A 14,962-nucleotide genomic window follows, 5' to 3' on the forward strand; every position below is an offset into this window, starting at 1 on the left:
GACGCCGTCCACCCGTGTGGTACACCGACTCGAGCCCTGCTCACATCCATACTCAATCTCCCTGTCTCCTGCACAAGTCCTACTTTTCCTCCCTGCTCCCCCCTTTTCCATTGCACACACTTCAAATCTCATGGTCACACCCCTCTAACGTTTCTGTCTCGCTCTCTGTCTTACCATCACTCTCAACCTGTCTCTCCTCCTCTATCCTAGGAGTTCATGCCCTTACTTCACCTTTAACCCCACAAACACACTCAACAAATACTTTCTCTGGGTTTTCTTTTTGTTCAGTCTCACTGTTCTCTGTCTTCTTCTCCGGCATTGTGGGCAATGGAACAAAATGTACTCAGGATCCCATACATTTTGAATTTTAAAAAAATGGCAATATTAGATCTGAAATCGCTATCTCTTCTGACAGAATCTGGCTGCATTATAAAATATTTTATGTAGTTAAAGCACCTGCTTCAGAGATGTTTGTGTATCCAGCATATTAAGGAACATAAATAGCATTAAGATACCAATATAGTAGTTAATGCACTTACTGGAGAAATCTGTGTGCAAACTAGTCGCAGGTTTGATTCATTGTAAAATAGCAGAGTGCTGAAAACGGCAGTGTGTAATTTGTGGTCACAGATTGTATTTTATGTGGGTAGCTCAGTAGATCATTGCTTTATGTGCAGAGATGCTTGTGCTGCCTGCAAGTAACGAGTTACAGTTCTGTGGGGTAGATTTACCAATACTTTGGGTCAGTGCAAACCAAAAAGTTAAAGCAACCCAGTGCAATGTGTTAAGAAAGGTCTTACTTTACAGAGCAAAAACTTTTTTGTGTTGTGACAAAGATGTAAAAGGAGCACAAATTGCGCTTCGCATTACTTTCCATCAAGGGGGTGTCTCGTGGGTGGTACATGGGGATTGCTACCTTACCACCCATGGTTTTTGAACCAGTGCTGTATCCACTTACAATGGTTGACATGGCTTTGCACCAAACAATTATGCCTCCTCCAGGCATGTGCTAACAAGGAGAAATGTTTTTATTTCTCCTAACTTTTCCAACGTTGCATGTCTGCTTCACTGTACAGCACACATAAAACATGGAGCAACTTTTAATGTAGGTTAGGCTCTGTTAGGTTATGAGACTTATAAGGCGCAGACTGTCACCCTAATGAAGAGTATTCTTGCACTGAAGCCAAACCTATGGTACGCTTTCCCATCTATTAGTAGAGTAATGTATACTCCTACCTACAGCGATTGAGGGAATAACCTAATTTCTAGAGTCTTCCTGAACTTGGGAAGGTTAGATTCTTTGTGCAGAAGACAAAGTAAGGAGTTCCACTTTGCCACAGTGTTCACGTAAAAGGCTCATCTCTACGGAGGAACACTAAATCTGAGGGACCACAAGCATCCAGTCTCAAATCTGTCAGCGCCTTACTCCATCTCCATATCTACGTCGGGTGACACCATTTGAAGCGGCTCCCAGTTGGAAGAAACATAGGTTCACCAGAGACTTAACTTGTCAGCCACAGACATAGCAGATTCAGATGGTATGTCTAGATTCATCCCACTGAGTACCAGAATAGGCTTAGGGGCCAGCAACGCAGGCCAAAATGGAAGACTTCATAAAGGGCAGAGCTCTAAATAAGCTGGGTCACTCGGGGTCTCAGACCAGCTAGTAATTAAAAATGGATATTGAAATGGGTCACTTTCTGGATCTATGTCAATGTCCTTCATTTTACCAGCAAAAACTGATCGATTTCTGAATAATGATTGTAAAAAGAGTTAAGGTAATCAATGTCAGCAATTTATTTCTATTTTTAAATTTCATATGTTTTACTTAATTTTGCATCCTCTGTGTTAGCTATTTCCAGTATGTTGTGTTTTGTATATTTGCGTGTGTCATATTACTCTTGAATAGTGAATACTTTGAACTGATTGTATGCTAGAGGTACAAATGGTAAAAAATCGGAGTTTTTAGCGGCTTCGATTACTTACTAGATCAGTATTCTCGGGGCAGGAATGTAATTACTGCAGGTAACTTTAATGTAACCTTTAAGCCCCTCACAATTCAGAAATATAATATCACGGATAATGAAGACAACCAGTGGGGAATCCCTAGATTAGATCTACCTCGCGTAAAAAAATGGACAGAGGTGGCGATCCAATTAAATTCCATCTGCCTGGAAAAAGGGTTAAGGGCGGCAAACGGCAGATCCCCATCTGATAGGGATGGGGCTTGCACATTTAATAATGGCCAAAGCTCTAGCTGCATTGATAAACCTCCAGCTATGGTCTGTGGTAAGGGACTTGGAAGTTAGAGCGGGGATTGAGAGTGACCACAACCCCCTATGTTCACTTTTTAAGTTATCTACAAAGGAAGCTCCTAATCTAGTAGACCGCGTAGTTGTCACTCAGGACGTGGTCCCCACAAACGACATGAGGCTTTTAAAATAGGTAAATTTACTCGAGAACTCTGATGCTCTGGAAAAAATGTCCCTAGACACCAACAATGCTTTAACCATACTTGAAGCTCTCCTTTCCTAAACAGAATCGCCTGAGTCAATAATAGAATTCCACAAAGAATTTTTTATTCAACTTTGCACCCACTTTTTTAGACAATCTAAGACCAGGAGCAATAATCCGAGAAACATTCTAAAATGGTTTAGTGATGAATGTAAGGAGGCACATAAGTCCCTAGGGAGCTCAATCAGAGAAGGGGACTCTGTTAAAGTACGCATGGCTAGACAAACCTACAAGAAAGCCCAACATAAGGACAAGAAAAATTGGGACGAGAATAGATGGCTGGACCTTAAACGTGCCTGTGAAAGCAAAAATTCTAAAGTATTCTGGGATGCTGTAAAATGGGGCAAAGGTTGACGTCCAATCGAACCAATAAACCATGTAAGCCAGGACCAATGGGTAAGCCATTTCAAACCCCAATATGCTCGCAGCCCAGAGGAAAGCGATACAGTGCGCTCTCATATTCTTATTTTTGTGGCCCTGCATTCAGCGAGGTCGACGTTAGTCTTGTGCTGAGAGCTGTAACTGGAGGCAAAGCACTGGGTCCTGTCAGAATACCAGCTGACATATTTCTTTTTGATCAAGCTAAGTGAACCAAATATATTATGATTTTAGTTAATGGAATTGCAAAGGGCGCACCAGTCCCGGCCTCATGGAAAGGGGCTGAGGTAATTCCGTTTTTTAAAAAAGGGAATAGATGTTTGCCTGGGAACTATAGACCTATAAGCTTAATTGATTATCTTCAAAAAGTTATGGGCCGACTTGTATTAAACAAGGTGCAAGACTGGGTGGATGAACAAGATATTCTATCACCACTCCAGGCGGGGTTTTGGGCACGTACAAGCACCATTGATCAGATATTTCGCTTCACAATGGTATACTGGAAGACGGTGGTCATAGAAAAGGGCAGCTTATATGCTGCCTTTGTGGACCTTAAGTCCGCTTTTGACCATGTCTCCCGTGCCAAACTATGGGTAGTATTACAAGACCTAGGCATGCCTCATGAATTATTATAACTTATAGCTAGACTCCATGAGGGCAATCATGCAAGAATTAGACGGGACACCCAGGGGCAGACCACTGGTCCTTTTCCTGTAGAAAGAGGTGTGCGACAAGGGTGCGTAATGGCACCCACATTATTTTCCCTGTTTATTAATGGGATAGCACATTTTATGGACGCTGCACACACTGATGCCCCTGTGTTAGCTAGTGTGAGAATACCTATTTTAATGTTAGTGGATGACACGTTAATAAATCGCTAAAACACCAAGCGGTCTCCAGCGGGCCCTGCTGCTCTTTGAGGAGTTTTGCCATCTGTGGGGCCTGGAAATCAACGTGCCAAAAACTAAATTCATGACTTTTAATCCACACAGATCTTTCAGAGGAGGTGTAGCACTGAATAACCGTCCTCTAGAACAGGTAAAAGATTTTATATATTTAGGGGTCACAATGCAGGGTGATATGAAATGGAGCAAGCAACTGGAAATGGCCACTCTAAAGCATCGCCAACTGGCCGGAATATTTCAAACCGAGTTTAATACATCATTAACTAAACCAGTAAGCCCAGTTTTGCAAGTACATAACACTAAAGTTGTTAGTTATGTGCTATATGGGGCTAAACTGTGGGGTTTTAATAATCTTTCTAAACTTACAATAGCGTAAAATAAGTTCTTACGGAACATTACCAAACTCCCTCAAAGTACACCAGTCCTCCATGACCTGGGTAGGAAGTCACAAGCTGATATAGCCAAACTGCGACCCCTTTTACATTGGCGGAGGATTTAGGTTACACCGGAACTAAGAGCTTACGCTGTCAGCCTGAAGGACTTAATTAGAGTAGATCGCCATAAAAAAATCACATGGTTACAAGAAATCAGAATTATGTTCACTAACATTGGTATGGTTACATTGTGAAAAAATCCAGAAAGCACCCTGTTTCCAGCTAAAGATTTGCTAAAGGAAAGATACTGGAGTTGGGTGACAGATAACATCGTTGGGAACAGTGATTCCTCATCACTAACTGGTTACTTTCTGAATGCGAAGCCTTTATTAAGGCTGGAACCATACTGGGACATAACAACTAAAACATATGACAGGAATCTCTATTTCCAATTGAGAGTGGGTACCCTGCTAGTAAGGTCATTTGCGGCCAAATGGGAAGCACAGGGCTTTGTTTATTGTCCAGCCTGCCATTCACCTCTAGAGTCGCTTGCCCATCTACTGTTTACATGTCCAGCCTGTGCGGCTCCACGTCGCATGTGGCTGACCCTTATTTTCAGAACACTGCGAACCAGAAGCAATGCATTAGCGCTTAGACTTCTGCGCTCAGATACAAAGGCACCCATTGTCATAGCTTTGGTAAAGTTTTTAGGCTGGGCATGGTCTATTAGATCCCAAATCATTTCAGCTGGGTAGAGGGCAGGTTATGTTCTTTTGTGTGGTTTTTCACATGCCTCCAGATATTTGATTGACATTTTGATTGTTTTCATAGTCTGTTTGATCTAGATTACATGTCAAATGAAATTCCATATATATTGTAGAATAAGTGGTAATAGATATCCCACATTTGACAACTATTCGGAATTATTTTAGTGCTAAACGCCCATTGCTTTCACTTCAATAGTTTTTAAGGGATTTTTAATGGATTTTTATATTTCTTTTAGTGGAATGTATTTTAACGTATTATTAACTAATGATCATGGGTTTTTTCTGTTTTGTATATGTTGCTTTGATGACTAATATTGTCGAATAAAGCTAATGTGACTGAGTCGAATAAAGCTAACGTGACTGAGTGAACTGAGCCGCCTCTAGATGTTTATAATGGGCCTCATTTGAGAGGTCTGGAGTTGAGGCTGAAGACAGTGAGGGGCTCTCAGAATGCCTGTCAGTGGGCCAAAAGGGTGTTCTGAATACATTGTCATTTAATCCTTGGCCTCTCTGAAGAGCTCACAGAGAAATGGTTTTGTATTCTGGTTGGCATTATGATCCTGTTCAAATAGGGTTAAAGGAAGTGGTAGTAAGCTGTCTCTTCATGTGATATACCAGTGATCTGATATATCGTGTAAAGAGTCCAGCGGCTCCCTTCTTAATGGACAGGGGCTTGCTGTGCAATCTCAAATTGCTCTAATGGGGGTAGTGAGGTCGAGAAGCCATAGGTGTAACACAGAGGAGTGCAAGACATTCACAAAATACACACAAGGGTCAATAAATGATAACATGACTCGAGAAAGAGATCCACACCAATTGTTAAAAATAGAAAGTATCTTTATATATGTTTAGGCATCAGAGAAAAATCGTTCAGGTAAGTACGTTTTTAAATGTAAATTCTATTCACTTTAAAAAGTGGCCAGAGCGCAATTTCTAAGTTCGGGAATGTTATCCTTGGGAAGAAAACAAAAGATCTACAAACAGGTATAGTGCATTGACTTACAGAACCAATCTTCAGGAGTTAAAGTGAGTGGTGGGCAAAGTCCAAGGCAGCACCAACAGTACACCACCAGCAGCACAAGGGCGGCCGGGTGCAAAACAGCGTCGAGTGCCCAATGTTTTTCAATGGGACCAGTCTCTGTAAAAAAATGCTGTAGGCTCTGGCTAGGAAGCCAGTTGGGCTGAACCAGCGAGTGGGTTCAGGGACAGGAATTGGTGTTGGGTTTTTTCTTACCGGAACAGTCGCAGTAGAGGGGGACTGTGAGCAGAGGCTGCAGGCAACGTCAGGGAGTCCAGGAAGGGTGAAACCTTGCTGGACTCAATCTCTGGGGGGCTGGGGAACCTTGTTGGCACCATTGGCCCACTTCAACTCGGGCTAGACCTGACAGGTGCAGTGGCTGCTTCAGGTGTTGGGTTTAGGTGGTTCTGGAGGACTCTTTTATGTGGAGTTTCTTGAGAACAGATTCACTGTTCTCTGGAGCTCTTTAGTCTTTTTCGAAGGCAGGCAGTCCTCCCTAGTTTCTGGAGTCAACAGCTGCAGGACGAGCAGACTTTGGCACAGTTTTCGATGAGGGTTGCAGACAGGCCAGCAGGGCTGGGGCCAAGCCAGGTGCTCTCTTCAGTCTTCTCTGCTTTAGCGGCTCTTCTGTTTCCTCTCTTTTCTTAGGTTGTGAGGATCTGCTTCTCTAGTGCCAGAGGTTCCCCACAATACTGAATTTAGAGGCGTTAGAGGGAGTGCCAGGTAGTACCCAATAGGCTACTTACCTTTAGGGTGACTATACCCTCATATGACTTCTTCAGTTGGGAAGTGGGCATAACCCTGACTGGTTAATTCTCTCCCAGACAAGATGGAGGAGTTTGAAGAGAGGGGTCCACATCACCTGCCCACCCTAGGGGTGGTGCTGGCTGAATGTGGGCACCCTTCCTAATCTAACTAATTTTCCCACCTGTCGTCCCGCCAAACATGGAGCAGAACAGGGGGTTGGCATCCTAGAGTCGCTCACTAAAGGCATGGGGGAGGGGGTGCTTTGAAGCTCCCTTGCCTTGGGAGTCTAATCTGCAGGGCATCTCGTGGGAGGGGATGGAAGACACCCCCTGGTAGAGCTGGGCTGGTTTCTGGCCTCTTCAGAGTGAGGCCCTCACCCTTGGGGTTCAGGAATTTGTCTCGGGTCTGAGGCTAGCTAAAACCAGTCAGCCAACCAAAAGCAGTTGGTATGGTTTCAGGGGGCACCTCTGAGGTGCCCTCTAGGTGCATGTATTGATAAATCCCACACTTGCATCAATGTGGGTTCGAGACGAGATGTTTGATGTTAAACATCCCTATTTTCAGCAAAGCCATCATGTAGCTGGGTAACTGGTTATTATTAGTGCCCTGCACATTTTTTAACATGGCTTCCCTGTTCACCTGCACTGGCAATAATCAGCTGCCCAGTGCAGGGGCATGTCTGCTCATGCAGTTATGCTCTCACATGTAGCATAGTGCACCCTGCCGTTGGGCTGTAAGGCCTGCAGTAGGGGTGTCTTAACTATGCTGCATGCAGTGTCTGCAGGCATGGCACACAGGGATATGTGCAATGTTGACTCTCCAGTTTTCTCTGCACCAAGACACACAACCTGCATTTGGCATGATCTTGGCAAGGATCTCTAGGGTGGCACAATTGGCACTGCAGCCCTAGTGGACCCTCTTCCGTCCCAATGCCCCAGGTACCTGGGACACCATTTTACTAGGGACTTACAGGGGTTGCTGAAGTTGTGCTAATTGTGGTGCAGCTTTAGGGAAAGAACACTGGTACGGGAAACCTGTTTAGCAGGGACCCAGTGCAGCTCTGTCAAAGTTGCATCACAAAACCAGGCAAAAAGTGTGTGGGGGGAATTGCAACAAGTATCTGTTTTCCTAAAGAGGTACAGAGAATTGTCAAGATATTGAAAAGGCAAAAGTAAAAGAAAATGCAGTGCTTATAGTTGAGTAGGTGTGGTGTGTGTTTGGGGGTGGTGAAATGAAAGAGATGCAAGGAAGTACATTTAGGTGAGAGTGAAAAGAATGTGCAGAGGAGGAAAGAGATGAGGTGTGGGAAATGCTGGTGGAGGTGATGTGGAGAGAAATATGTGTATAAGTGTAACATAGAGTTAACATAGGATGAGTGTATAAGACACTCTGAAGTCCCTGACCCTTTCCACAGGTCTCAGTTGTGCTGCTGAAGGAGTGGGCTGACGGCCAAGTTGTGCTGCTGCAGGAGTCGGCTGACCGCCGGGTTGTGCTGCTACAGGAGTCGGCTGACCACCGGGTTGTGCTGCTGCAGGTGTCTGCTGACCGCTGGGTTGTGCTGCTGCAGGTGTCGTCTGATGGCTGGGTTGTGCTGCTGCAGGTGTCGGCTGATGGCCTGGTTGTGCTGCTGCAGGAGTCAGCTGACCTCCGGGTTGTGCTGCTGCCCGCTGGGTTGTGCTGCTGCAGGTGTCGGCTGATGGCCGGGTTGTGCTGCTGCAGGTGTCTGCTGACCGCTGGGTTGTGCTGCTGCAGGTGTCGGCTGATGGCCGGGTTGTGCTGCTGCAGGTGTCGGCTGATGGCCTGGTTGTGCTGCTGCAGGAGTCAGCTGACCTCCGGGTTGTGCTGCTGCAGGTGTCGGCTGATGGCCGGGTTGTGCTGCTGCAGGTGTCGGCTGATGGCCGGGTTGTGCTGCTGCAGGTGTCGGCTGATGGCCGGGTTGTGCTGCTGCAGGAGTCGGCTGACGGCCGGGTTATGCTGATGCAAGGGAAGACAAGTCCAGTTTCTCAAGGCCTGGAATTTTGTGGACAAATTATTCCGATCCCAGTGGAACTTGTAACTATGGGAGGTAGAATTCCACTCAGAGTTAGTTTTCCAGGTGGAATTCCTTCACTCATAATGAGGCTGTAACTTCACCCTCTACCTAAAAAATGGAAAATTAGATCTCAATTTGTGGTGCAATGCATGATACTGGCTAAGAAATGTAACATCGACTACAACAGTGGTCCTCAGGTTCATGGATGGGAGAAAGATCCATGTCAATCGGTGTTGACAGAGTAGAAGGGGATGTTACTTGTTCGCGTAGACACAAAAGAAGAGGAGGACCTTCAGCGCTGAAGAGGAGGACCTTCAGCGCTGGGGCCAGGCGCTTTGCTTTCTCCATTGGTGACCAAGGGCGATCTAGCATTCTCACTGGCTCAGGTTTTGGTCATTTGTGCTGACTGTTCAAGCCTTAGAGCTCAGTTGTTAGCGGTCATTAGGCAGCACTGTAAAAGTGGGAAGACGGAGTTTCATTAGGCTCAGTAGAACACTACTCTTATAGTGGGCTGAATAAGGATTCCCCAGTCTGACCAAGAATTTTACAGCATCACTCTCATAAATCCCCCCCACAAGGAGCCTCCCTATTAGACCTGCAGGTAGAAAGACCTGTTCCAGAACTAGAATCCATTGTCATCATCACCGCCAATCGCATTACAGCTGGGCAAGAGAGGGCATTGGGGTAGGTGGGTATTCTTTAGCTGTTCCTATTTTCCTCAAAGTTCATGTCTGTTGCCATGCATCACTTATCGCAACACGGAGCACTTAAAGGGGTAGATCAAGCTGGATATTGTCTACTCGATGGGTGGAAAACCCCTGGGCAGATCAGAAGAAAATGTGCAGAAGAGGGAGCACAACTTTACAAAGTCATGTAGAATCCAGCTGGTTTTAAGTGCTGCCCCAGTAATGCCAGGGGGTTTATACTTTCATGGAAACATCATGTTGGATTGTCATCTCTGACCACCTTGCAGGGTTTTGCTCTAATCTTTGTGCATTTAATATTTATTGTTCATGAGCCAGACTCATTTCTCTTCTCTCATTATCTGCAGGTCTCACCAACACGATTGCTCCTCCTCTCTGACCTGATGTGGTCACCTAGCCTCCCAGAAGCACCACCTCTACCCAACCTACGAAAAGATGTAACCGCCTGACAGAACTGGGACCTCAGCGTCTTACCTTCTGCACACAGCTGCAACCTTTGCAATTTGCTCTTGGGCCTCAACGTCTTTCAGCATATTGCATTTTTCACTCAACAGCCAATCCCAGGGACGACGAGGAAACCTTTCAGCTTCCTTTGACGGATGCCACAGAGGGATACACTGGAACATACCACAACACTGTATCGAATCCTCGCGTCGTCGTAACTAGTCATCTTACTCAAAAGCATACAACCATATTGGGATAATAAGTCAGGTGCTGCATCTGTAGGTTAGACGTGGAAGACATTGTGGTGTGAGGGCAGTTAGGTGGCCAATATTGTTTGGATCTGCTCCAGAGCGGGCGGCACATATCTGGTGTTTATGTAAAGAGGCGTTCAAACTCTCAGCCTTCGTGTGAAGATGTTGCATCCTATCTCACAGACTGGCTGCTGAGTAAGAAAGGAGTCACACTTTTCCATTACATTGGCGCCTTCAGACCATAAGCCCAGCAAGGTTCTATTTAGGAGGCAAATTAATGGAATAAAGTAAAAAAATCGAGAAGAATTGAACTTTTGCGGAGGAAAAGAAGCACATCCCGTAGGAAAACTTTAAAGTGGGCACTAAATGAATGATTCCATATTAGGTTTAATATCCCAATTAGACATCTCATGAAAAGGGAGATTTTGTTTATCCAGAACAAAACCAGATGTAAAAAAATAGACATCCTGAAATGTAAAATACAAATCATTGGACATTCTGCAAGCCAAAATCAACATAATCGAACAAGCGGACATTTTAGTGTCCAAAACCCAACCAGATGTCATGAGAGAGACAATGCCCAACATAAAATGCAACAAAACTTCTAACAAAAGAATGTAATGGAACTCACAAACAAACCGAACATCAAGGAGGCAATATACATTGCGGAATCCCAAACCCAACCAGAAGTCTTCAAATAAATTCACATTCTGGAATCCAAAAAGCAACAAGTTTCCTATCATCAAGTGAAAGGAGATTCAACCATTGAAAACCCAACCAAGCACAATCAAGTGAAGGGACATTCCATAAAAGCAGACAATATCACAAACATGCTCAAATCCGATACTCTTCTGGACGTTATCCAACAAACATTCTGGAACCCTCCTGGTTGATGATTGATGATGATGTAGAATTGGATTTTAAAAAATCACCACTTTAAAGTAATTTGGTTATACTAGAAGCCCCTTTGATCACATTTTAGGCAGACTGGAAGGTTTGTAATGACTTCCTGCAGTTCCATGATAGTACATGCGAGTTTGTGTAGATCTTGGTGAATGATGTCGCCTTGGAATCTATCAGTCTTTTGACAAAATGAAATCAATAAACTCTTCTGGCACTAATATCAGTTACTTTTTATTGGAATGTGATCTTTATAAGGCACATTAAGGGAGCAGAACACCAGCCTGGGTGCACCTTGCAGCAAAGACTGTGATTGAAGCAGAAATGCTTGGTCCTTCTGCACAGAGTAGTGTCTCTATCCTGATTTTATTGTAATAATTAATCACTAGAAATGTGGCCCATTGAGCGGTATAGCTTGCCTTCAATATTATAAATATGTTACAAATGTCTTTAGCCTTTCCCGGAACGACTGTATGAACCATTTTGTTGTGATGCATGTCAGAAGCCTCTTCTAGTGCTTGTAGATTAGCGCTGAGAATAATTATCTTTTGACTGAATCTGTGTTATATCTAGGTTGACCGGCCGTTTTAAAATCTTTTTCTAATATCTGGTTTCTTTTCATATTTTAATGTCACATAATATGTTTGAGTGTTGCACTCCCACTCCTGTCGGTGGTTTAAACCCTTTAGGTGAGGATTGCATGCAGTATTCTGGTCTAAGTTGGATCCCGTATAAAGCTTTGCAATCCTTTTTCCATCTGATATTCCTTGTACAAGTTACAGAATTCTGGACCAGTTGAAGTTTATCCTCAAAATCCGCATAATACCGTTCACACTGTAAGCTGACACAGCAACAAAATTTAAAGATTGAGCAAGCTGGCATAAATGTTCTTAATTTAGCCCAATCTAGTAATATATCTGTTTGATTTAATTAGCAAGTTACCTAGTAGGTGCTACAACCTTTGTGTGATTTGTAGCAGGGACAGGTTGAGAACTCTGCCTCTCCTACCCATTGAGGTATGCGTTAGTTTTAGTTTCTGTGCATTTCCGAGTCTTTTTAAGAGCACTGAGGTGTGAGGGTTTTTGCTGATCTTACGGGGCCTATTCACAAACTGCATTTTGTAGTACTAAAATTGTACTACTAAAGAGTACTACAAAATGCTATTCACAAACCGGCAAGTGTAAATCTCCACCGCTTTGTGTGATGGACAAGGGAAAGTGCCTGGAAATGGGGCATGCTTACTACTAAATAAAAGCATTTTAGAGAGGAGTAAGGAGGGGTTTAGGAAGGGGTTTATGGGAGAACATGTACCCATCTGCAAAAGAGTAATCCTAATTGCTATTCACAAGGTGCACATCCAAATGTTCTACATCCAAAAAGAGACCAAAAACAGTAGTAAATTACTCCAACTGGAGTAAATCCAGCAACACACATGGCCAACAATGGTAAAGCAAAGCCCTCCCATAGACTTAAAATAAAATTCCATTGTCATTAATGGTAAATTAAATAAAATAAAATAGTTAACAATATAAATAATATGTTATAAAAAAATCTAAAAAGAAAACATTTATTTGATTATACATTTTTAACTACCTTGTTTGATTTTATAAAATTGATGTAACATTAATTTGTATTCATGTATAAATACATCACTTTTAATTAGTTCTATCAATCATTTTAAATCATTGTTAATGGATAGTAAAACAATTCTTTATTTTTACATTAGGATGGAATTAATTTTTGTATTTAACCTTCAGAAACAAATATTTGTATTTAATATTATTTTTTCACAGTTAAGTTAAATCAACTGTGCTGTAGCATTTTTTTAAATTCTGTTCCACTTTTAAAATAAAAGTATAACATTATTTTACATTAGCATGTAAAATATTCATTGTTTTACGAATTTCTTTAGTTAAATATAGTTTAGGTGAAGATCTCTGTTTGATAGTGCATAGGGAAAATGATGTATGTGTATTATATTTTATATTAACTTAGTAAAACTATTTTTATAATTATATTCTATACTATTAACTTAATTTCAATTAACCTAAATAAAAAATGAAGTTTAAATTAAAAAAATAATTCCTACATAAAGTAAATATTTGTTTTTTATTATGAGTTAATAATTTATTAAAAAGCAAGGTATGGGATTAATTAAAATGCTTAAATTGTATGTTCACAAAAAAAAGATAAATTAATTTATAAAAGTCAAAATATTATTTAGTAATAAAATATACATGTATTTTTAGATATTTTATTTAATATTAAATCATTTGTATTTATATTTGTAACTATTTTAAGTAATTTAATCTAAACATTATTTCTTTTGGGATTTAATTTTAAATCTCCACTTCATTTTCTGTGGGCGGGTGTTGCAGTGCCAGTGGTTGGCCATGTGTTGTGCTGGACTTACTACATTTTTTTTCTTCCCAATAGTAGCTTGCACTTATAAGTTTGTCTCCATTCCCTTTTTCGGGGGTAGAGACATGTAACTACACTTTTGAATAACTCTACACTTGGAGTTTGTGAACAGACAGTAGTTGTCAGTCATTCAATAGTTTAAAAGATTAAGAGTAAATTACATGTGTAAATTACTCACCAGTGTAAGTTACTTTGGTAACTAGCCACGTTAATGTTGATGCCTCCAGCGCAACTTCAGTCTGTGCTAAATGAATCTGAAGGTAGTTAGTCTCCAACCCAAAGGGAGTTGCTAAAAGCCCTTTATTACCCACTAAATGTATTCTCTTTATGTCCACCCTTACTTTCAGCTGTGAGTCACCCACTCAACAATGATAATTAGTTTGCTGAGTGTTAATCTCCTATGAAAAAGGCTTTATGTAAACTGGTGATTGTGATGACGCCTGTGGGAATCCCTAGTTGGGCACCTGTGGAGATGAGGACGCGTTGGACATTTAAACCCTGACTGTGATTCAGGCAACTGGCATGTCCACTATTTATTTTATTTATTTATCCATTTATTTATTGTATTTATTTATACATTGCGAAAGCACAATCTGATACCTAAAAATGTGTCTTGGCTGTGCGACTGACTACTCTAGTACTGAGCCACGTGTGGTGGAGCACTCAGTATGAAGCCAGGTCTTTAAGGCTTTACGAAAAGGTCAGAGGCCCTCAATAGATCTTAGATTGCCAGGCAACTTGTTCCAAAGATGGCTGACCTGAACTGAGAAGGACCAGCCTCCCATATGAACCCCTTTGAACTTGGGAAGAACCAAAAAGTTGAATCGAGTGAAGCTTAGGGATCACAGCAGTTGATAATGCTGAAATGTATTTTGTAGAAACACTGGCCTTTTTTAATAAATGGATCCAAGGACCATACATAGAAAACTTAAAACAATTATCTTGTTTGATACGGAGAGCCAATTTAATTTATTTAACGCTGCAGAGGCTGAGCAGAGTCAATGCTGGCCTTGTTGCGGCGTTATAGAATTGAGAAAATTGCTTGAGCAGTTAGTCAGGAGAACCCAGAAAGAGAAAATTGCCTTAATATATCCTACTCAAGATGGCCGTCTGTACAAACAGGGTCCACAGATGACTAGGCAAAAGCAGAAGAATTTCCTCAAAGTTTATAATAGAGTAAAATGGAGACCAGAATACATTGTTGATTGATGAAAGAAAGGTTGAAATCAGAATGTTACCCAGGTTTCTTACTGCTGACACTGCAGGAAAAGGCAACTCCCTTTACTATGGCCAAAAATTAGAAGGGCGTGGCCATTGTATTCTTCCTGTAGAACAGCAAAGAATCTCAGTTTTGTTTCCATGAACTTTGTGCGTGCTACCGGTCTGCCATGCAGAGATTCCATCCATGCACAGGTGAAAGTTTTCAAAAGATGCTGGAACTGCAAAGTCCACATAAATTATTAGCTGAGTGTCGTCTTTCGTAGATCATGAACATGAGTCTATGACT

The 14,962-nt window shown here is 42.1% G+C and overlaps 1 protein-coding gene across 1 annotated transcript in view; it reads left to right on the plus strand.

Moving 5' to 3' along the window:
* LOC147684441 (LHFPL tetraspan subfamily member 3 protein-like) overlaps positions 1-12,600 on the plus strand; it is a 57,357-nt gene extending 44,757 nt beyond the window's left edge. The window contains exon 3 of the mRNA XM_086942345.1: positions 9,787-12,600. Within this exon, the coding sequence (XP_086798471.1) occupies positions 9,787-9,818 (32 nt within the window). The 3' untranslated portion in view covers positions 9,819-12,600. The remainder of the gene's footprint in view (positions 1-9,786) is intronic.
* Positions 12,601-14,962: the final 2,362 nt, after the last annotated feature.

Source organism: Lissotriton vulgaris, chromosome 10, assembly GCF_964263255.1.
Source record: "Lissotriton vulgaris chromosome 10, aLisVul1.2, whole genome shotgun sequence".
NCBI classification, from domain to species: domain Eukaryota; kingdom Metazoa; phylum Chordata; class Amphibia; order Caudata; family Salamandridae; genus Lissotriton; species Lissotriton vulgaris.